General features: G+C 33.3%; 1 protein-coding gene across 1 annotated transcript in view; it reads left to right on the forward strand.

The window, feature by feature from the left end:
• The window catches only part of LOC149773176 (complement C3-like), a 519,398-nt gene that overhangs the window by 180,921 nt on the left and 312,191 nt on the right, over positions 1-26,286 (forward strand). The window contains exons 10-13 of the mRNA XM_089946681.1: positions 5,709-5,861; positions 14,765-14,848; positions 19,525-19,590; positions 25,304-25,495. Coding sequence (XP_089802807.1) covers positions 5,709-5,861; positions 14,765-14,848; positions 19,525-19,590; positions 25,304-25,495 — 495 coding nt within the window. The remainder of the gene's footprint in view (positions 1-5,708; positions 5,862-14,764; positions 14,849-19,524; positions 19,591-25,303; positions 25,496-26,286) is intronic.

Consider the following 26,286-nt stretch of genomic DNA (forward strand, 5'->3'; position numbering starts at 1 on the left):
TTTTGGATTGACATTTGGAATTTGTAGTTAGAACAATTATTGAAACATGAAACTGGATCATTCTCAACTGTTTTGAGACAAGGCATTATAGCTTGCATATTCAAGGAGGATAAACTGAGACAGTACTTGAGGAACTGGTATCCAATTTCTCTACTTAAATTTGCATCAGGATATATTGCCAAAAGAATGAGGGCACTATTGAATAAAATCATATCTGACCATCAAATTGGTTTTGTAAAAGGAAAATATGTTGGTAACAATACAAGGATCATATATGACAGTATGCACATTACAAAAGAGTTAACAAATTCTGGGCATACTGTTATTATTTATTGAAAGAGCATTTCATTATTTTTAATGGAAATATATTCATGATGGTATATCTTTCTTCTTTCATTTTGGACTGAATATAGGGCACTGGGCTTTAAACTTTTATTGTAATATCTCATCAGCAATTTTACAAAATGGTTTTCTTTCAAGAGTTTTTCAAAATTTTCAGGGGTTGTAGACAAGGTGATACATTATGCCCATATCTCTTCATATCATGTGCAGACATACTGTCTGTGCTTTTAAAGACTAATAATATAAAAGGTATCAAGCTAAAGGAAACATAATATTTACTATCACAATTTGCAGATGATACTACTTTAATTCCTGATGGCTCTTGTATCTATGGAATCCTCTATTGAAATATTAAACTTGTTTGCAAAGATTTCAGGACTGAAACTTAACATTGCCAAAACAAGAGCAGTGGGTTTGGATAAACTGCTAAAGATGAGTTTTAAAAATAAAATTGAAATGGTAAAAAATTGTTTAAAACAAAAAGGAAAAGTGTTCTTTAACACGGATTGTTAAAATTACAGGTCAGAAAACTTTAATTATTTTAAAGTTTAATCATTTCATCTCGTTCCCAAATCCTCCACAACATTTTTATGGGAATTAAATGATTTTGTTTTCATTTTTATATGGCAGTCAGAACTGGACAAAGTTAAAAGACAGGTTATGCATACATTTTCTAAAGCTGGTTTGGCAATGAGAAATATTGATAAATTCATATCAACTTTAATAATAAAATGAATTTGTAAAGTCCATCTATCCAATATAAATTTCGTCAGTTTGTTTCAGTATGAAATCTGCGAGGTTAAATACCTGCTCCTATTAGAAGATGAAAATATGACATTTTCCAAAAAGACAAGAGTTGCATTTTCGCGTGATGTATTATTGGCTTGGTAACTGTTAATAGAGAAAAATATAACCGAGACTTGAGAAGATCTTATAAAAATAAATTTATGGATGAACTCATTTATAAGGATACACAAGGTACCAGTTTTCCATGAGAATTGGTTTGAACATAACGTAATCTATATTTACGTATCAGGGAATAGTTAATTGATTTTGATTGTTTTTAAGCTAAATATGGTCTCAACCTGAATTTCCTTACTTTTCAAGATATAATTCGGTGTGAAGACCTTTATAAACCTCTTTTGATAACAGAATTAAACCAACTAATATAAGGAAATTAAATGAAACTTTCATTTTGAATATGGATGTGTGTGGCCTAACATTTATATTTAAGTTTTACCATGACAAGAAAGTTAATGTTTTCAATTTTGTGTTACTCACAGAATTTTAACAATGAATTCATTTTTGTATAAAATAAAATTCATGCCAATAAATGTACCGTTTTAAAGAAAAATCCACAAAACAATGCTGCATTTGTTTTGGTAATGTAATATGATTAACAGGCTGTGGATTGATGGATTCAGAATAAAGTGAACATAAATACTGATTCAAGTTCAATTAATGTAATATTGGGTGATGCAAGTACAGAAGAAATATATGAGCAACCTTTGAATTCTAGCCATATATTACATTTATATATGCTAAATGAAAAAGGATGTGCCTGGATTAGCGGAGTTGAAAGATTTTCTGAAAGACTTCTGTAATTTGGAAAAATATATTGCAATCAAATCTGAAATGAAAGAAACGTTTTTAGTAACATGGGAATAGTGGGAGTCATTATTTTAATGGTACCTTTGAAAAGTAATTCAAATGCACATTTAATAACATGATATACATTATAGTGCATAATATGTTTGTAATAATTCATGCTTGAGCAGCTGATATGATCTGGAAACTGTTTTTTTTCTTTCTTTTCTTCATCTTACAGTAACAAAAAATTGTCTTGAACAATTGTACCAATATGTATTACATATATGTATCATCTATCTTGTGTATACAAAAAGAAGACAAAAAGAACATGTACCACCATGTCGGCAAATTACGCATACCTGGTAATTCTGCGCAATGATACATCATTTCTGTAAACACTGGAATACGTTTTATTTTGGATCACAAATCCATTTTGTATCATAAAATAACGATTGTACTTTAATTAAGGAAAAGGTTATTCATAAAGTGTACAAAAATATTACACATTTCGACTCGAAAGGAATATGAAAATGTGATTTCTAAATGTCAACATGAAAACCCACTCCATGAACTTCTTGAACCTGTAACCAAGAAAATCCTATTTACTATGTAGCAGTTAGAATCATAAAACAAATACATTATGTCAAAGATAGATATATTTACCTTTAAAAAAATCTGCATCTTAATCCAAGTTTCCAATTTTGCAAGACGTTGTCCCACACATACAAAATCGTCTGCTACCCAACATGTCATCTTGCTGCTATCACGTGATTGTCACGAAATTTCCCGGTGTAAAGTCTGTTTCTAAATTCTTTAGCAATTTTCCCCCATAAACAAGACTTTGTAAACACATTACACCCTATTCATTGTTGTTTCTCTTCCACATAATAGCTTACTTTTTATAAAATGTTGAAGTTTGCTAATTGTTTTTACAAGATCGGTTCAGTTGGCTTAATATCGCTTGGCATTTATTGGCATTGTCACATTGAGGTTTGTAAAACTGGCTATAAACCTGACCTAATTACTCAACTAAACTGCTGACAGAAACAGTCCAAAGTAGAGTATTTTATTTCTATAGCCCGATGGATAAACAATGTTTTCAAAGCTGTGCGCAGCATTGGCTGACATATTGTGATTCATGAAAACACGGGGGTGGTATAATGTGTGTCCCAGAATAATATTATTTTGAACAGAATAGTCTGGTAATAATTTCCTCGTTTCAAATGGTAATCACTGCAGTATTCGATTTTCGTCAATCAGTCCAATTAGGTATGCGTTTTGCTTCAACATTGGATACGGAAACATTAGGTGTGCAGAAATGCCAGACAGCATTGTATTTGACCCTCCTTATTTCCATAATTTCCATTTCATTTTATATAAAATTTCAAAATGCAGGGATATAAATGCAAGATTTTCTTCAGAAACAAAGTCTAGAGCTGTTTGCTGATTATATTAACCACTGAATATACGGGAGCTTAAGGGATACATTCCATGTTTTTAAATAAAAATGACAAGATAATGTTGAGTTCTAATGTGGTGTTCCACAGTAATGATGTCAAATGATATGGGTAGGTGGAGCATTGCACACTGGAACAAAGACATTTATATTAATCTGAAGAGAACAATTAGAAGAAAAAACTATCTACGCTTGCAGTATCATGCTTAGAACAACTGGGTCAGTCGATTGTAAAATAAGATTTTTTTTGCATCCTCCCCATCACCTTGATTTACTAAAAGTGAACCATACTTGCATGACTTAATTCTATTCCATTGAAAAAGACCTTGTCCATCAGTAACATGAAGATATTTGATATCTAGATGCGCATTCTCAGGATAATTAAAGAATTTGCATTTGTCTCCTATAATTTGCTGTAAGTTTTGGCCTGATTGCAGATAGGTTTTGCTCTTCAGTTATTAATTTCTTTTGAAAGACAGACATGTTTAAAGTGAAGTTGTGTGCGTTTGTAGGAGAAACGGTTTATAGAATGTTGCCATATCTGTAGTCTATTTTCATTCAATGTGATTTAAATTGCTTTATATGTGGTATTAGGTTAATAATACAATGCCTAAGTAAGATATCTGATACAATTGACTGCTCCCATGTGCCCCATAAATTAACTTGATCAAGTCAAAAGTAATTAATTTTACGAGTTATTAAAATAGGGAAAATGAATTGTACCAGAGTAGATAAAATTTACTTCTGAATATACAATAACTGAATGATAAAATAAAAAATGTTAAGAACAAATTTAAAAAGTTACTGTCTAGTTTACCTTCCAAGTTACCTCAAAAGTCTAAGGAGTGAAAATGACCAAGCAGAGCTAGAGGTCTTTACATAGATGCACCTCTAAAGTATGGTCAAGCTGTATACTATATTACCCAAATTGCATCCATCAGTCATTCACTAAAATTGAAGGAATTAAAAGTTATATTAACTTTGTGCAAATAATGGAACTGTAGAGCAGACCTTAATACAAGATCACACAAAGGTAGCCAGTATTAAATGTTTCTTTATTGCCTGTGTCCAGGATGTGCTGAAATATAATGGAAGAGATAGTAAGCATCTAAATGAGCATGGTGTCTAGTACTGCTACCTACGAATGAAAGGAAATCCAGATTGGTCACAAAATTTAGAAAATCAGGATTTAATTTTAAGTTTGTTTTTCTTGTAGTTGGAAAACATGCAGTGTTGACAGGCAAATATTGTCTTTTCCAGGAATCAGAAGCAAATCTTTTTTTATTTTTAGCCTTAAATAATTGTCTTTAAGGTGAGTTTGTAAAACCAAACTGTCAGCTACAGTCTCTGGAGACTATTATAATGTACATTCTGAGTGGATGAAGAGATTGTAATTACAAAAACATTGGATTGCATTCATGAGAAAATTGCATGTAAGCATAGACCATGTACGATGCCATAATTAAGGAACATCATTTCTTTAGAGAGTTATAGATAATTGTTTGTAAGTTATTGTGATATTTCTGATATTGACTTTGCTCTATAAGAAACGATTTCTTGAAAAACAAATGTCTAAGTTTATAAATTTATTTGCAGATAATTATTTCTAAATATTTAGCCTGTTTAAAACCCTTACATATTTAGAAGAACATTTTATACGTTTGGTAGAATGGATTGATAGTTTTGACAGTATTAAAGTGCCTGAAATGTTTGTCATTAGATCATATTACATGTTTTGTAAATTATTTTATGGCATTTCATATATTCAATGTCCTTATGCAAATTATTGGAAATTTATATTTGTACTGTTAGTTTTTAATAAAGCAAAATAAACCCAATATGTTTTTCTCCAGAAACACGTCCAGATTTAACAGCCGTAAGTTAAAAAAAATGTAGACTTAAAACAAACAAAAACTATCTGCAGATTATAATTTTAGCTTGTGCGAAAGACATGTAACTCTCTTGTCCACAACTTATAGCTTTGTCTGTTCATATAACTGTACATATCTTGTTTGAGTTTGATTACGTGCAAGAGTGCAATTATGTTTCTATCTTTGGAATACTTTTATGAGAGCATATAAATAAATAATTAAACATGATATGATATAAAGTTTGGGAAATCATTTACATAAGTTGTGTTCTTGTAATGCAACATTATCCTTCTTAGTAAAATGGCCATTTGTTGGGTTATGCAGGCCAGGGGAGTAATATCAGGTCCATTTTGGCCTCTTTTTTTGTGTGCTGTTGGAGGTTAGTTAATAGAAGCATCCTTTTGGTAAATCATTCTGACTAGCTTAAGATTTCCTTCTATTCTAAACAGACTGATGTTTTCCATCTTGCCGGTGATCCAGCAGCCAATATCAAACTGGAAGTGGAGATCAATTCAGTTAAAGCAATGATTACAGCAGATGAAAATGGTCATGCACTTTACAGACTGATTACAGACAAGACTGCATCACAGCTTCAATTCAAGGTATAGATATGGAAACTGTACTAATAATAATGATATGAATCGTTATTTGTTATATATACAATCCGTATTTCGTGTTATTTTTCGTATACGAAAAAATAATTATTAATTTTAGTGTACGAACAATTGTATGTAAAATAAATAATTATCATTTTGTGGTAATGACTGTGTACGAAAAATCATACCCGGACAAGGCCTGTGGAACATGCGACACTAGACAACCTAACATACAAAACTTGTGTACAAATCCGGTCTCATTCTGCTCTCAAATCAAAATATCTGGTCGTTGTTATGAGAGAGAGAGAGAGAGAGAGAGAGAGAGAGAGAGAGAGAGAGAGAGAGAGAATAGTATTTATTATTTAGTTACCTGTCAGTTGTTATTCCTTATGTAAACACTACAAGGGCATTATTATATTCCATTGCCAATTAAAACCTGAATAAATAAATCGTTTTGTTTGTAATTATGAGATCCATTGTCACTGTGCCACATGACTATGCAGAAGTAATATACATGCTAATTAAATGTGCTTGACCTGTTGCTTTTTCTTATCCAGTAAATACTGGATTGAAAACCAATTTCACCTCTACATATCAAATCAAGGAGGCTCTATGTATGGAAACGAGGCTGCCCATGGGGTACTGAACATATGTACGACAAGCCCATTAGCTCAAGAACAATATTAATATACTGATATTTGTTATGAAGCCAGTTGAAAAATAATGGCAAATGAATTTAAGAGAGAGAGAGAGAGAATACCAAAACAACATGTATATAAAATAATTTTGTATTATAAACACAACATATTATTTTCAAATATATAATTTGTGATCTAACGTTGGACGAATGCACAAAACAAATGCAAAAACATGACGCAATAAAACATTCATAATTTTCAAGAGTTTTACAAGTTTTCCATCTCAACATCCTCAAACCATTCACATTCTTCATCACTAGAAAGACTTTCCAATGGAGCTGCATTGTCATTCCTTATGTAGTTTCCTCTCTACCATTTATTACATTTTAAAGGAAAGTAACTTTGAAGTTACTGATTATCATGTCCTTTTGGTCATATTGCTTCTTTAATTCTTCACTGGCTTAAAAAATCCAGTCAATTATCAAACGATTTGAAGTAGCTGGAATTTTTTTCAGCTGCCTCCTCACTAGCTTCCCTGGTTGCAATATTTTTGAAAATCGGGTCCTTCATGAACGTTTACCATTTTTTCAGCAGCAGTCCCTTGAAAGGCTTATTTAGATATACATCGAGTTGCTGTAGTTTACCTGTGCATCCACCGGGGATTACTGTCATTGTTGTTCTGGATTTTTTCATGGATTCGTTTACTCCATCAGTCAAATGGCCACAGGATGAATCCAACACTAGGAGAGAAGGTGCGCGCTTCGTGTGTACTTTCCAAACTTTATCAATATAATCCAACAGTAGATGTTCATCCATCCATGCTTTATGTTGAACTTTCATTACAACTCCCTTTGGTATTTTTAGATTTTTTAAGTTTCTTTTTCCCCAAAAGATTATCATGGGTGGCAACATGTTACCAGATGCCAGGCATGTCAATACACAAGTTAAATGGCGATTGTCACTGCTGGTACCTCTAATACGCACCTTTCTAATTCCGACTTTATCAGTTATCTTCCATGGAACCAAGTGGAAATATACTGGCGTTTCGTCTATATTTGCAATTAAATGTTCTTCAAATTACTCATCCTCCCGCAGCCTTCTTATATATCTGGTCAAGCAGTTTATCTTTACCTCTAGGTATCGATGTAGTTTTGAGATATTAAAGTTCTACATGTCAGTGCAAGTCCATTTCACTTGAATAAACCATCAACCAGTCCTCTTGAGCCCTGAAACTTTAGATTTTCCTCCCGAATAACTGCAGTAGCATAATTTTGTAACATCTTGATTGTTACAGGCACGTGATGGTCCCGCATACAGAGTAACCATGATACAATTTCCTGCTCCTTCTCGTGTGAATACGCCAAGGGTCGGCCGGCACCTGGGATAGATGCTTACTTTGTCCTTTGAATATTGTTCGAAAAATCCATTTTCATCCAGCTTGATAAAGTACTTGGTGTAAGGTGGTACTTTGCAGCTATGGGCCTAATTCCACATAGTTTTGCCTCCTCAGCAATTCTTATTTTATCGTTAATGTCCCATTTCTTATACTTTCCTCTTACTGCTGACTTTGCGGTACCAGGAAACTGACTTATATCCCTCATATCTTTGCTGTAGTCCAGCTTGTCTACTGCAGGCTCAGTAAATTTTTCAGCAACAATGGGTACGTTTTCAATAGTATAGTTTCGTATGAATGCATTATCTGCTGCATCAATATTTGATTTGTGCAGTTCAGCATAATCTTGTACATTGGAGATCTCGGTAACAGAAATAACAGAGGTGATGGACTTCACCTTTATCTTTTCTGGGCCGCCTAGGTCCAATTGTCTACCTTTTGTTTGGTGGTTCAGTGCATTTAGGTGGAGGTGGGATAAAAGTCTCTCCCTTTGGCAGGGGTTTGAAGAAACTTAATAATGAAGACATGCCCAACCACGAACAGACCAAGATCTTTGAAGATATTAACTATATCTATATATATATATATATATATATATATATATATATATATATATATATATATATATATATATATATATATATATATATATATATATGGAACTCACGGAGTCTATGACTTTTGCATTTATGATTAAAACTAACTTGGTTTTTATAGTGGTTTTTTTTTGCTGCATTAATATATTGAAACAACAATATTAATTGCCCAATGGTCCATGGTCTTCATGTATTCCTGTACTGAGAGATTATTTTTTACTGGATAAATAAACTGAAATGGCTTCTGAACTGATTTTCAAATGCGCGCATATCCTTGTTACACAGAGGTAACCAAGAGCGCTCATTAACGACGTCATCCAGCTGTTAATGAATAGCGGTATATATTGCAATGACAACAACAGAACAAATATATCAATCATTATATTTTCTCGCCGATACAAAAGGCGAAGAAGGGCAATAAAATGAATGTAAATAGGTTCTCAATTAGCAAAATAGCTGCCCTTTCCGAGTAAGCTGAGCAAAGGGCTTTCCATACACTTATAATTGGTGAATATGACTTTATTTACTTTTTTTAAATTTAATTATTAGATTTCTAGGATACACATTTTCGCGAAGATAACAAATAAGTCGGGTTTATGTTTCATTGAGGAAACAACTATTTCTAGTTCTCATATGGGATTATATCAAATATACTTTGCAACGAATACATTGGTCGTTTTGCGCATCTAAGTGATACGTCAGTATTTTGTCTGATGCCGTTTGAAACATGATGCAAATAAAAACAAAAATATGTAGTGAAATACAATAATAAAAGAAATAAATTATCAATGACCTACATGCATGTTTATAAACGACGATTTTTATATTGCATGAATCTCCCATTTTACTATTTGTTGCCTCAGTTAAGAACATGCCCAAACTTAGTCACTACTCATAACTTGCTTAGCAAAAACCCTGGTCATTTGATGTACCTAAATCAAGCTTTGGTATATTTTTGAATCCGTTTGAAATGGGAACGTGTCTTCAATTTTAACAAAATGAAATACAAATAATAGATAAATAAAAAATGCAGCTAAAATAATGATTTATCTCTTATTCTTGGCTATACAATTTAAAGGGCCGTACTTTTTTATCACTTTGACAAAAGTAAATCTTCACAGTAGATCGCTTAATGTACGAAAAATAATAGGATGACAGAAACAATATTAAATTTTGTGTACGAAAAAAATATGATAGAATTAATTGATTATTATGTTATGGCTTGATGGTTTACGAAAAATTAAAGGGTATGAAAAATAACATGAAATACGGTATGTTTTCTCTGTGTTACATGTATTATGTAATGGGTCAGCTATCTACGTTATCTTGATAAATACTTATGTAGATATAGAAATAAACTGAAAAATTAGTAACAAAATATACGTTCTCTTTACTCTAGTATAGACATTTTATTTAAAGGACTGAAATTGTGGAATCCCAAGTTACATATTAATGTTGGATTTAGTTCTATATTCTTTACTTCTTCATTCAAATAGTTGATTTTAGAAAGGAATGGCTGTCTCATTTTGTTCATTTAAACTGAATAATAGGAAAGATACAGGAAACCCCACTATAACATGATGGTAGCTGTCCATAGAATGTCATCATGTTATGTAACATCTTGCATTATTGTCACATGTCATTTAATTGGAGAATGGTTGCATCTGTTTCCTGTGTTATAAAAGATTTGAAAGTGGGATTGTGTGTAAAACTACTGACTTCAGTAACACCATTATACCAACTTAAATCGAAAGTCTGGGCTAAGGTTTATGATCTTAATCGATATAGATTAATTATTAAATTTGTGTAAATCTTAGCACATTTGGTCTGCCAGTTTTATGATTAATCGACCTTTAATTGGACAGTGATCCAAAATAGTAGGTTCACCATTTTCGCATAAAGGGTACTGTATTTTTGACTGGTACTTCGGGTTAATGCCATGTTAGCTCTGTCAGGTCTGTTGAACTCAAGCAATCATCATGTATGTGCGCAAGGCTATACTAGCAGTGCAAGTGCAAGAAAGTGGGCTCACTGCATTTTCAGTTGCAAGTGATTTGATATGTAGTGTTATGAAATTGTTGTTGTATGGTTTAACGCCATTTTTTAGCACACGAGAGGCTTTACATGCGGCCAGTATTAATGATAGAGGAAGAACCCGTGAAAACCCCAGAAAGAACCACCGACCCACCAGAAGCTACTTTCAAGCTTTCTCGCATACCCACATTAGCCGAATCCTAGAATTGAACCCACGCAGACAGAGTTGATATGGCAGTGTTCCAAAACGGAGAGCGCTTTAGACCACTCGGCGACTCGGGGCCCCGTGTTATGAAATAAAAGCAATCCTGAATGAGCAGATATTATGCCAAAATTTTATGAACTTTATGATTCTAAACTTAATGTCTGTTATTTGATATGAGTGTTGTATAATGAGACAAGTTAACCGTATTAAGTTACATGATCTGTCGTTGATCAGTATCTTAAATGGGTTTGTGAAAGGTCTGAGGTGATAATAACATTAGATAGTAGTCCCCATCATTAAAATAAATAAATGAAATATAGTGTTAGTAGTATTTGCATATCATTCATGTACAAATGAACTAATCTATTTATCTTTGGTTAATAAATTGTGAGATTGGTCAGTGTGATATAATTGGAACAGAAAGAAAATTTAGTTTTTTCTCTCAGTACCTCAATGAAATCAACATGGTGTGATCGTTTGATGACTAAATTTCAGCCTTATCATGATTATCTGATTACCCACAACTTTGAAATTGGTACACATCCTAACATAGTGATGACAATTATAAAGGCAAGATTTTCACTTTGAATTGATAAATATTGGAACTAGTGAAAGCACTGTGTTTACTTGATTTATTTGATTTATTTTTTGTTTACCTTTACAGAGTAGGGGAGATTTATTGTACTACCCCTAACACACATATAACAGAGATGATTTTTCTCCGTTAAATTAGATGAATGTGTACGACTATATCAGTACAACACTTGTAATCCACATATATATCAATATTACATATATTCAGTTATTTTTAACAATATTTTTTTTCTTCATTATAACAAGATACCTGAGGCCATTGGATCTGCTGATAATGAAAGAAAGAAATATAGTGGGTAGTTATAATCTCTGCTGGTATAAACTATTCAAGAGCAAAGTTTTCAATAGTCCGATAAATCAGACGCCCAAACCTATGTTGATACTGATGGATGATATGTGGTTGTGATGTCGCCTATTCATAAAATCAAGGAATTCTCTGCAGACAGATCTGTCCAGAACATAACGCAGTACATTTTAGACACTTAATGGTACTTCTCTCATCTGTTGAGCTAACATCAGTGGAAGGGTCCTTTGTGTCCAGACTATTTCTTGATCAAATCCTATGTTTCACAACTTGTAAATCCATGTATGTTCAATGGGCATTTTGAATTTCGCTATCACCAAATACCAGTAAGTGTATAAATGGTATACTGAACGAAAGATTTGTAAAATTACACATTTTAATGAACAGGTGACATTATATTCACAAATCATCCATCAGTATCCAAAAAGTTATTTTCTTTTGTAGGGGAGAGTAATTAGACTAACTTCCTAAGTAAAGGAAGCTGATAATACTCCTGTACTGTACAAATATATAAATAACAAAAATGAACTTAAGTTTGTGTGTGATTTTGACTTTTTAACATAGTATTATTAAGGAGTTGAATAATTATTTATTTGGTTTGGAAATTTTATATTTTGCAGTACACATGCATCTCAGGTGTGGTGAGTTGCCCGGATTCCTGTGATGAAATAGTGACTAAATAGAAGGGAACAGTCATTGGATATCTTGTATATTAAAATATCTTATCTTACAGAGAAATCACAAACTTGAGATCGACCGCCCTTGTCGCCTTGTGGTTAGAGCATCCGCCTCGGATTCAGGAGGTTGTGGGTTTCATCCCCCGCCAAGTCATACCAAAGACTTGTAAAAATGGTACTAAAAACCGCTGGCGCTCAGCACTAAGAGGTTAGTGTTAGGACTGATCTGCTTGGTGTCAGGATAATGTGACTGGGTGGGACATCATACTACATGTCTGTGGCATGATGCCTCAGTACTAGACATCACTATAAACTGCCACACTGCAGACATCAGAGCGATATTACAGAACAATTGTTAAAGCTATGTTAAAAAGTCAAAATCACACACAAACTTGAGTTCATTTTTGTTATTTATATATTTGTACAGTACAGGAGTATTATATAATGATCTATAATGCATTTTTCGGGATTTGTAACAGAATTACTATAAAATTGCATCTTTCCTAGCTGTTAGAGCCACAGCTTTTAGACCTTTACATATCTTCTATTAAACGTACTCTTTTTTTGTGTAACTTTGGATGGGATGGATATGTGTCACTCACCAGCACTTAATCATTATGACCTACTATTAGTACAAAAGAAGTGGTGACAATTACTGCTTTGCTTATATTCCATTACCTCGTCAACTATTGCAATAAAAAGTATTATTGCACTTAGAATGTATATTCGAATAGATACATTTCACTTTAAAAAAGGGTCACTGTGACCTCTTTTGCAGGATTTTGAACACTACATAATGTTTTTGCATGTGCTAAAATTACGCCATCTTTACCGAACATGTATGTCAAGTGCATATGGGAAATAAGCTATGTCACATATCAAAACTGGGTTGTTGATACCTACTTTATTGTGTAAATTGGCTGCTCGCAAGATACTGACTTATATCACAGTAGTGAATGTTATCTTGTGAGTTCTGCTCACTAACCACACAAGTTTACTAGTCCAGTTCTAGTTTTTACTAGTAAGACAAGAAAATAGATGGCAAGATGGGTTAACAGGTGCATTCATGTACACAATGGATTTCACTCGACACAATTTGTAAAAAATAGACATTTTTTGACAGTTAATATTTTTAAAATGTCAAATCTCCATTGCTAACGCAATTATCACAAGTTTTTAATATTTAGTATTTTGATTTTAGAGTTGAAGAAAAAATAATTATTTTTTTCTTAAAATGCACTTTAAAAATTAAATCTTATTTTGTTTTAAAAAAACAGTCTAAATGGTGTTGTAACTCATGGAAACGACTTTTGTGCACATTTTTAAGTTAGATTTTACCCTGTCTCAAGCATATTTGATAATTATCAAGGAATGGAATTTAATAACTTATACATTTTTCAATTTCTAAAAGTGGTTGCATTTGTATGGGGGTAAGTCCAAGAAACTTATTTGAAATGGGCAGAGACTAAAAGGGAGTATTGTTTAATAATATCTGAATTGTGTTTGGTGTTCCTTTCAGCTCTGTTCACCAAAGGTTTTCCTAGCATTCCTCTTGGCATATATAGTAAAACTCTGATAAACTCTGGCTACCAGGTATTCATTTTACTTGACATAAACTGTTACAAATGACAAGTTTTATTTTGGAGACTCTTATCTTATGGTTGCAGATAATCATAATTTTTTTCTACTACCATATGCATCTTTCACAACAAAAATGAATCCCTTTGTTAGATTTTCGCACTATCTTCACTGCTAAAATTATAAAAACATGTTGAATATATGTTAGTGCCAGCCTTGACTCAATCCCTACAATCATATTATATATAGCTTATCCATATACTATTTATGGACACTTTTAGACTATAGTTCTCCTATACTGGATAAAATTTTGTGAACTATTTTACAGGAATGGGGAACCAAAACATGTCACAGACATTTTATTTCATGTTTGTTCCCAAATTTGTTTTTGATATATGTTTTAGCAATACAAAATAGTAATATTTTAAATTTTATTTTAGATCTATTTATACATTTTGCTTTGCATTTTTTAAAATTCAGTTCAAAATGTGATATTGTCTGTGTTCAATATAAGAAAGATAAAAATCACTTTTAAAGATGGTCAAACGTCATTGTGCATATGGATTTCTTCATCCAACATATATCATGCATAATAATGGCCATTTGATGAATCAACATGGCAACCTCTGGCACAAATGGCAGGCAGGTCTCTTGAGAGCATATATTGATGATTTCACATACCACTTGTTTACACTTATGTCAATCACGACTAATATATATGGAAACCACAGGTGCATATATAGTTTTATATAAAATTCAATAATATTATTAATATTTTTTTTTAAAAATGTTTTTAGTATGTGCTAACAAGAACTGGTAGCCTGACTGGTTTGTGTGATTTATATTATCTATAACGTTCTTGGCAACAGTTGAATCATTTTCTTTTACAGATTAAGCCTGATCAGTCCAGGGATTCCATAATGCATACAGTGAAGAAATATAATAGCAATCGATACTTGCAGCTAGAAATTATAGTAAGTGAATAGTTTTATCATCAAATACATTCATTGCATTTTACATCCAGCATTCCTTTTATCTATTCTTCAAATGTGGGACAGACAGGCTGTGATTTATTAATTTGTTTTGGGGGTTTTTATTTGCACTTTACAGGGAGCAAGTTTTTGAACCTCTCTCTCTTCAAGGGAAGCAAACATCTGTTCAGAGTAACACTCCCACCTGCTAAGACCCCCTATTTCCAACATCTATTGGTGCCAGATTAAGCCTTGTTTCAGAGACTTGGTCTGATCACTGGTATGACGCATGGATTCTGTCCATAATACAAAAGGATTACTGGCCTCACTTCTATGAACCTCCATCTCTTTGAAAAGCCCCTGTATTGCTAACTCCATGGGAAGAGGCGTATACCCTTCTCGGGAAGAATGCAGCAGAGAGAATGAAGAACATATACAGTCCAAGATTTTGTTTCTAGATCTTCTTAGGTTCATAGAGAGAGTGAAACTTTTGACTTATCATCGATCTATCCCATTTGAGCATATTTCTTCTGGAATTAAGGCTCTTTAAGGTTGAACTTTCTAACCAGTCAAATAACAGTCCATATTCCTTCCAACTTTGCTGCCTGCTTGTCTCAATATCTCTCTAAATAGGGACTCTGAACGTGGCAGTAAACTAAACTTCCCAGGAAAGGCTTCATATGTGATCACTCAAGATCTTGTTTTTTGAAATCTTGTGCTCAGATACAGTTAGGATCTAAGTTTCATCAAGTTTGTAGATAAAATAGGACAAATTTCTGAGTGGAGTTCCAGTTCATGCTTTGGAACACCACTCCTTTAACACCACATATACAGATTCAGGCTGGAATGTTTACCCACACCTTGAGTGATTAGTCCTTCAGGACGTAAAGTTTTGGGAAAAATCAACTATCTGGAAGTATGGGATGTTTTTCTAGCACTTTAAGGGTGTTTCCGTTGCACAAGTTATCACTGCATCATGGTTGCTTTTGACAAAATGTTGGTCATAGCATATCTGAAACATCAAGAGGGCCCTTGTACCCCTGGTCTCTGCTTGGAAGTCTTGAACCTCCTATTGGATAACTTCAGAGGAGATCCAAATCAGAGTCCTCCACATTCCAGGCAAAGGTATATCCTGACAAACAGATTGTCTATACAGAACTGAGCAGTCCTCTCAGAATGGTCTCTTCTCGGGTTGGTAGCATAGACACTTCTTCATCAGTGGGAAGGTTAGTGCAAGACGTGTTTGCAATGGAACAGAACAACAAGCTCCCACTTTGTTTCTTCATTGCCAAACCAGAGAGCAAGGGCAGTGAACATCTTAATTCTGAGGTGAGATCATATATATGTCTATACCCTACCACCTTTCAGGATGAGTCCTCATGTTCTTCAGAGAGACAAGACATTCAAGTCACAGCTCTTCCAGATAGCTTCCTTTATTGTCCCTAGTGATTGCAGTTCAGTGAACTTGACCGTTTGGTCACTATTCTAACGGAATTACTGTAGAGCAGGATCTTCTGTTGCAGTACCAAGGGTCCCTTATGTACAGTACTAATAAAATCCTCCACCTTCATGCCTTGTTCATATCAAATGAGCTGTCTTCCTGTTTTTAACTAAGTTCGCCAAATGCTTAAATCAGTCGACCGCCAAGGTTTACAATGTCAAGAGGAGAAGATTGAGTAGTTGGTGCGATAGAGAATGAATTGATCATATCTGCCATCTTTAACTGCTTTTGCAGATTTTCTCCCTTTTTTTGATGAAAAAGATTGCACAGAATTCAACATTAAGGGCAATGGATCAGCCCTCTCTAATACTGGAACTTAAGTTCTGTATGGATTCCACAGAAGAGTCAAATCTACATCTGTCATAACTAAGCAGGTTATTCTGGCTCCAGTGACCAGTTTTTTTACTAATTAATTCTGAGGTGGAACCTCTTGTCTGTTCTTTGGTCATTATCTAAACCTCCTTATGAACCTTGGAGTGAAGCTTCCTTAAAGAACCTTACCTTTAAAAGTTTTCCTCCTCTAGCATTAGTCAGGAATATGAGTGAGTTGCATGCTTTGTCAATGGAAAAAGATTGTTTATGTTTCATCAGTAACTATGGTTTGGCTGCTCTTCTTTACCAGCTAGGGTTTCTAAAAAAAGAGTTTTTTACCTACAGTAGCTGTTCTTCATATTGAAATTCCAAGTCTAAGTCAATTCTCTTCTGATGATGATCACGATATACTCCTATGTTCAATTTGATCATTACAATTATATCTATATCAACAGAGATAAGAATGGATTATAAAAATACATTCTTCTGTTAAAAAGTACTTTTTATATTATGGCAGTCACCATCTTGAGATGGATTGTTTAGACTATTAAGAAAGCTTGTAAATCCTGCTTAATGAAGATAAAAGCCCATGATGTCAGAGCTATTGCTGCTTATTTATTTTTTTTTAATCATTTATGTATGATCCATGAAAGCTACCTTCTGGTGATCTGACTCCACTGTCGCATCATTTTACTTTTGATAAATGTTGCACTAGATTATGGGTACAGTGTAACCCAACTATAACACGGTAGTTGGGGTCCATATAACCCGACCGTGTTATAGACCAAACTATGTTATTAACAACCTAGTAAGTGAGCTGAAGAAAACGATGTATTTACCTAAAATATGGCAGGCAGACGGGGGGTGGGTGGTAATAAAAGCGGACACAAAAATAAGTGCTTTTGATTAAATGAAGACATATTAGTCTGATAAAAGTCTGATTTGTCTTATAATGGAGCGTACTATAGCAGGGTCACACTGTATATATTGTTTGGCTTGAACTGTATCAGCCCAGCAAATTGTGTACTGATCCATTCTGTAGCAGAACATGCTATTATAGTAATGTTAAGTTCTCTTGACTATCTTCTGCCATTATCCTGCCACTGGGCTGGCACTTTTGGGAATTCAGTTATAGCAGGTAATGTATTGTTGCTATTAATATGTGCTTTTATTGATGGGTGGAGTGGGGTAAAACTAATTATAATTCTGTTTTAATTACTTGATATCATGGCACCATTGGTTCAAGTCAAAGAATGCTTAAATTCTGATTGTTGAATGTGGACTGAGGTATCCAACTAGGATTATGTTGTTTTTTATTATAGACCTGTAATTGCTAATTGGAGGACAGACTTATGTCCTTGGACTGGGGAGTGTCTGGGACTGGAGGAAAAGATAGAGAAATGTAATGATAGGAAGGAAGTATTATGTAACTAAAATTAGTTTTATCTCCAAAATCGCTACATTTTAGTTTATGTAAACATGAAGATCAAGAATAAATTTACCAACTATGACTAAGAAAAGTTGTATGAAAATATTGTGCAGAGAACAAAATTAGCATGTCCAAATCTTGAGTTGTTAGAAGTATGACTAGAATAAAGACAGTAGTACACAACATCTTATATTTATGCTAATTTCAAATAAAAAATTGGAAACCCATTGAAGGATTTCAGTCATTATCTTGCCAATGCTTATTTCATTTGAAACGATTATTTTTTTTTTTGTTGTAAAATCTTGTCAATCTGAATTATGATTATTGATCTTTAAAGCTTGATATAATAAATAATAATTACATTTCCCAGTCCATTCAATAATTAACACATCCCTCAATCCATTTAACAGTTAAAACATACCACAGGTTTACCTAACTCTCCCAAATGCTTTGACTCTTTTATTAACGTATTGTGTATTTTAGCAGCTTTTATATTCATGTTCTGAATTCCAATAGTTCTAGTCTTACTGTCACAATACTTTGTAAATTTTTTGTATTATTTGCCAGTGAATATTTTAATACTGTATCATGTATTTTCGTTTGTGGATGGCTTTAATCTTAATGTTGGTTTGAACAGCATTTTTAATACATCATTGGCTATATCATGTCCAAGAAATAGGACCTAATACATGTATGTGGTTCATCAATGATGCTAAAAGTGGCTGAAGTAAAGTTGTATGCTGTTAGGTTCCCTTGATCCTTCACCTTAATTAAATGGCCTCTATATAGCACATTTCCTTCTATAGCTTGGATGTGGTCATAGACCCTGTTTTCAGGATGACTAGATTCAATATTGAATCCAACCCAGTTTTATGTGAGCTTGATTACAGCATAATATATTTTTACGACCTCCCTGAGCTACGTTATTGCGAGGGACAACTGTAAATTGCTTGTCTCATAACTGTCCATCCTCTTGTTCTGCAACGGGACCTGAGAGTAATTTGAAGAAAATATTGATGTAAACATAAAAAACATTCATGGCCAGTTTGGCATTTCATGTAAATTATGGTTTAGATATTTATGATTTTTTTAGGAGTTGGTTATTGTTTTACTGTAACTAAGACCACATTATTTGCTATATCATTTTGAGAAAATTTGAGGTAAGTGACTTTCCAAATTACACACCAAGACAGACGTATCAGGCTGGCCTGGATTGGAATCAAACCTGCAAACCCTTCAGTTATGATACAAACTGTCTGGGATCTAAATTATCATGGCTTACTTCATGACATTGTATGCAATGTTTTGGGAAATTCTGAGCCTGTTTGCAATAATAGTAAATAACAGTAAGTACAGTGCTGCTTTATGTTGTTTTACAGATACAACATTGTCATTGCATTGTTTTGTTATGTTAATCCAATCTTTTCTTGGATACAGGACAAACAAAATTTGAAGCTTAAGGCACGAATAGATTCAGATTTATATGATGGAGTAGTTATATTGGTAAGTACAATTCATTTTAAAAAATGGATCCTAGTTTAAGTTATCCATTACATATAGAAGAATGGAGATTTTTTCCCAACAATGTCTTACATTTGTACATTTATACACTTCATGTACAATTTTTTGCAAATGTAATATTTTTGGTAATGAACATATTTAGCTTTTTACATATATTCACTTGATTTACTATGAAAAAACCTGTAGGTCACAAATGAGTCAGATTTATACCAGGTACAGTTAATAAATTATCCAGTAGCTTTGATGCGAGTAAAATTACAGTGAATAGCATTTGACTTAGTTCCAACTGCTGTTACAACCATGAATATGTTGGAGTTTGGATTACAAGGAAAGAAGTACCAAGTACAAACTTTAAACAACAGATAATATTGGAGTTGTCCATCCCTCAATTTCAAATGCATATGGATCTCTTCTCAAGAATGGCAAATTCAATTGTGAAAGGAAATATTAACTTTATTTTTCAGAAAATTTACTGCATAGTACTGAAATAAATTAAACAAACTTGTCATCATTGCAGAGGTTGCTGCTTTAAAGAGTAAGCCAGTATATGGAAACAAAACTCATGTGACATTTAGACCAGGGGAATCCATAACTTTTATGATTTGGTCAATTGCATCCTCCACTACTTACCCCATCAATACAGGGGAATTCTGCTAAAAGCATGCTTCATTAGAACATGACATGGGATATAACACCATCCTGTCATGGTTCCTAATTTTCTTAAACAAAATTTGATTGGATGACGTAGTTGCACCACTACTGCAAAACGTCCTGATTGCAACACAAATTTAAAACATTCTGATTGTACCACTTCTCGAAAAATCCTGAAAGCACTACTTCTGTATAACTTCCTGACTGCAACAATACTATAAAACTTCTAGATTGCACATATCTCTAAAACATTCTGATTGCACGACTCTAAACTTCCTGAATGAACCACTGCTTTAATGGGATCAATCTTCTCAGATCTTTAGAAGGTACATAACTTTCTTGACCGAAAAATACCTGTTGAATAGTTCTTATTACAATTTCAGTGAAACAAATTGTTTCCTGGATACAGTCTTGGTGACAGATATATCGATGCATCAATAATGTTTGTTGTAACGATACACATATTGATACACGATGGAGAATTCATACAAACCGATACATTGAGCATTAGAACTACCTCAGACTAGTTGAATGTCCTGCGTATGAAAATGTGATCCCTGAAATATACAATTTTTATTTAACTGTTCTTGTCGCAACATCTATTTACACATCTTGGTTCTTCAAGCATGACATGAATGGTTGGTAAACTTAATTTGATTGACACATTGTGCCCTAGAATAAACATTATGACATAGTTTGAACTTCCATAAAGGAAGTTTTATAAATGCATGTTTAAAATATGGGCTACTTAGAAAACCCAAAATGTTTGATTCCTGGCATGGTTCATTACGTTTGCGTTTGACAAATAAAGACTGGTGATAGTGATGCCGTTTTCATGGTTTTTTATCAATCAGTTTAGATGTGTGGATCATATACTACAAAACCATGAATCCATATCAGGGATAAAATAGACTCAATAACTAAAGTTTAAGAAGTAAAGATGTTTATTTGAATACCTCTGTCTGCACAAGCAGACTTTGGCATTAATGGACTAAAAACCCTGATACAGCATTATTATAGAAAAGATACGAAATCTGGCATGATAGTCAGTAAACTACTGATTGAAGAAAGTAAGATTATGTTAGTGAAAAATCCTATTTTGGAGCAAATGTATGCAAAGATAATATCTGTGAGCTCTGGAAAATTGTATATAATAGCCACACAGATCAGTTCCCCAACGTATTCAAGTTGACAAAGACAGCTATCCAAATGTCCCTTCAGAAGGAAGCACAGAAAAATGTTCATACACATATAAGGAAAAGAGTATGCCCAGAAATAATTAACAGATTAATTATTATACAACTTGAGGTAACATATTTTAAAGACTTTGATTTCAGTAGAGCTTTATAAAGGTGGAACAGGAAGAAAGACAAATATTGAAGTGTTAGGTAAATACTGAGCTATGACCTTTTCCTCCTCACCCTCCTACTTTTCTACTTTTCCCTTCGTTCGGTGACAAAGAGTGAAGCACCCTTTAAGATAAAATCCTTGCAGCATCTCTCCTTAAATTGTAGATGGGGAACAAATTTGCAATTCCATTTTTTATTCTGAGATGTTTAACCAGTGATTGAAGGTACTGATGGAATAAATAAAATTAATACATAATCAACAAGGGTGCAGATTTCCTAGTGTTCAATTTTATCACCTTGAGTAAAAAAAATACAAAACGTTATAGGATAGGACTGGGTGTTGTCAACAGTTTTCCTTTTTCACTAACATATACTAGTACCTGCGATTGCAGTGGTCTTTTGCATTTGCAGGAAGGACAATGTGGTTTTGTTGTGTATTTATCCTCATTCCTATGCCTAGATTTGTTCTAGATGACACTTCCTTTGCACGAGAAAATTACATTATATCGTCTGTTTTGAAGATAACATTATAACGTTTTCCAAGTTAAAATGAGACGTGACGTTGGTAATAAGATGTTTTCAAAGCATTTATGGTATGCAAAACAAAGGGTCTGGTGGCTTAAGTGAGTTAAATGTAGCCACCATTAAGTGGTCCAAATCGTTGAATAAAACTCGCTGACAGCCAACTTCAGGCTGTCTGTTTTGAAATTATTTTTGTTTTCTTGTCATCGATGAGAATTGTATATAAACTTATGATAACTTTATCTGTATCTGTAATATGCATGACTGAAGTACAATTAGTATGTCAACATACATAAAGGGGCACCATCTACCTTCGAAAGAGGGAAAGACCATCAAGTTCATATCTGTATCAATATGTATTGTATCACAGGATGTGTATCGCAATTCTTATCAATACGCTGCACGGGTGTATTAATTCACCCCTAGACAGAACCCAGCAAGTGCAGTTCAGCAGCACACTATAATGACCTGTTTCAAAAAATATGGCATTTTTCAGGGCTCAATCCTAGCATCTATCTTATTTCTGTTTTACATTAACGAATTTTTATTTTATATAGAGAACATAAAAACTGATATGCATGCAGATGCAGCAGAATTTCATATAGTTGGGTGATGACAGCAACACAATCCAAGAACCGCTGCAGTACAATCTTAATCGTATCAGTAAATGGTGTCAAGTCAATGAAATGTACCCAGTATATTGAAAGCCCACTGCAGTGCTTGTAGGAACATCAAACAGATTATCCGTGGAAAACCCCATTCAACTGTAAATGATGAATATATATTTAGTGTAGAATGAAGGCCATAAACTCCCAAATTTAATAATAAACTAGCTTGGAATCATCACATAGATCATATCTGTAACTTGATACGTTCCAGGCGTTACGTTACTGCCAACTTAAATACAGAAGAAAAGAAATATCGACCTATTCATGCAACACATTTATTTTACTAAACATGTATATATATTACCTATTATAGACTACATTTTCACAATATGGCATCCATGCACATACGTTTATAGTAATTGTATAATTAAATTTCAAAGTGGCAGAAATAATAACAGATCATCGGCTTACTTGTTTCAGTTTTGACATGTACTGACATTATTTTTGATAACATAATTTCATATCATAAATATATTTTGATTTATAAAGCTTTTAATAATATAACACCTTTGTACCTGGGTGATATAAAGGTCCAAAACAGCAATACCGTCTCTATGTAGTCTTTCTTCAGCATCACATCTATGTTTAAAACTGCAAAGCCAAGAATTAATGCATTTAAAAATTCATTTAAATATACTGGATCTACTGACTGGAATCAGCTGCCTTGAACTAAAGCAATATGACAATCTTGCTGTGTTCAGAACAGAGATATTTCAACTACCTAAACATCATATCTCTCACCAGAAATTCTCGCTAGTTTCTCTGGTGATATATGTACATTATACAAGTTTAAAGTGATTTATGTGTGTGACATGAACCTCCAAATTAGTACATTTTTGTCTCAATTGTGTGCACATGTATAGATTATTTTACACCCTGAGAGACTCGTGGGAGATTATCTTATATTTTGGTATAGAACAGTGTATTCCCTTGAGGGACTCGGGAGATTACCATATATTTTACTATAGATTATTGTATGCACTTGAGGGACTTGTGGGATATTACCTTATCTTTCACTAAAGAATATTGTAAACCCTTGAGGGACTCATGGAAAGTTACCATATATTTCACTATTGAATATTGTATGCCTTTGTGGGATTTGTGAGAGATTACCATGTATTTTGCTAAATGCATTGTATCCTCTTAAATAGTATTATTAATATTAGTAATAAATACTCTACAAACGATGCCCACTATCATATCATATATGCTTTTGACATGTATAAGTCGTAACTGGACCTTGAAAACACATATTTTTTATTCCAAACATAACTGTATGTATTTGTCTTCTTAAAGAATTGTGCCATCGTAACTGTTATTCATCAGCAACAGAAATTACATCCTGGGTATCATAGCCATAAAGTGCATTGAAGTTGCTTACATGTAGATTCGACACTTTTACATGCAGTTTAAAACAGCAAAACAAGATTGATTTTCATGTGTACTGTGTCACTGATTAGTCATGCAAGAACTTGAAGTAAAGTTTTTCAGAATCTTTTTTTCACATGCCGAGATGTACTATTGTTTTCTGCTGATTCGGGTTCTTGTTATAGGTTGCACTTGCCTAGATTAGTAGTTGATTTCTGCTGATTTGGGTTCTTGCTATCTAGTTGGTACGTCCCTTCATCTACTATTGATTTCTGCTGTTTGGGGTTCTTGCTATTTAGGTGACATATATCTAGATCTACTATTGATTTATATTGGATGGGGTTCTTGCTATTTAGGTGACATGTCTAGATCTACTATTGATTTCTTATAGGTGTAACGGTTATTGCTATTTAGGTGACACATGTCTAGATCTACTATTGATTTATACTGGTTGGGGATCTTGCTATCTAGGTGACACATGTCTAGATCGCCAGTACTATTGATTAATACTGGTTGGGGATCTTGGTATCTAGGTGGCAAATGCCTAGATCTATCTAGAGCTATGTTGATTTGGGTTCTTGCTATATATGTGGTACATCAGCAGTCAGTTGGTACATTCCTTCAAATTACTAAGAAAGAACAATTTTCAAAATTATCTGCTTTTGGTCAAATTATTAGTTCACAATCATTTACAAGATATTGTGGGCAAAATTCTCAATACAGATTTGGTTAAGCTGATATGTAATGCCTTTTCTCACTGCCTATCATGACATTTCGTCTTAGGTTAGAAACATTGTGTCATATAATTGATTCTGCATATATCAAGATGTAATTTCATGGACCCTGACCATTGTGTTGTAACAAGGCTTAACTACAGTAACTTGATATGGAAACCTTATAAGTGAGCTTTTGTTTTTAAAATGAATTAACTTTTCTCAAAATCATACCCCATAAATAAAATCCATAATTAATATGCAAAGATACACATATGCACTTTTAGGTTCATGTAGTAAAGGTTGTTTTAAAATAAATTTACTTTGTGATGTAAGCTTTCATATCATACTGGTAGTTTTATATACTGTTTTTTAAGGTATCTAATATTATTAGATTCAGTAACTGAAATTTTCCTTATTTCAGACAATGAGTCGAGGAAGATTATATGATTCAACCTTCTTTCCAAGTGGATCAATAAAAGTACATGACCTGAGTCGACTTAAACATCAGCTAACCCCGTCTGGCAGAAGTATTGCATACTTCATTCACCAGGATGGAGAAGTTGTTGCTGATCAAATAAAATATGATGTAAGGAGAACTTGCTTTAACCGAGAGGTAGGTACATTATCTACTAGCGTGATGCTGTTTATATTGTATTTTATTATCTCTGTAAAACATACACCTGTAAAACATACACCATCAAGAGCCGGATCTTCTGTTGCATTGTGTGATGGCAGTAATGGCAGTATTTGCTGTAATCATTCATATTTATAATTTCAAACTACCACTTTAGACCCTGCCCGTACGAAACTTTCCATATGGATTGGATATGGAATCCATACGTACATATGGACTTTATTATTCTGTAGCTGAACCACTCTTATGGATTTCAGTGTATCCATATGAAAATGTTATGGATTCCTTACGTACTCCGTATGGAAAATCCCATGGAATATGCAAATTAGTCCATGAGATCTGTAGGTTGTCTGTATGGAATACAATTTGGCAATAATCCATATGGAATTTGTGAATAGTCCATATGGAATTGGGAAATATACATAAGGAATTTGTAAATGGTCCATATGGAATTTGTAAATAGTTCATGTGGAATTTGGTAATAGTCCATCCTGTACTAAATTTTCCAGACGTACTTAAGTCGGATTTCAGATGTGTTTTTTAAGCACTTTCTGCCTTAACCATAACAAAATCTGCTTCAGATTTCTCTTAAACTGCCTGATGATTCTTACACATGTTTGGGAATCAATGATAAATATTCACAGTAATTTTTAAAATGGATCATACATTTTATTTCGACAGACATTATCAAATAAGATTTAGGTCTTTCTTGTCCTCATTTTCAATCTTTCATACAAAACCTAATACATGATAGCATCACTTAATTCTTT

This window comes from Sinohyriopsis cumingii, unplaced genomic scaffold, assembly GCF_028554795.1.
Source record: "Sinohyriopsis cumingii isolate HCF-2022 unplaced genomic scaffold, ASM2855479v2 utg000837l, whole genome shotgun sequence".
NCBI lineage: Eukaryota > Metazoa > Mollusca > Bivalvia > Unionida > Unionidae > Sinohyriopsis > Sinohyriopsis cumingii.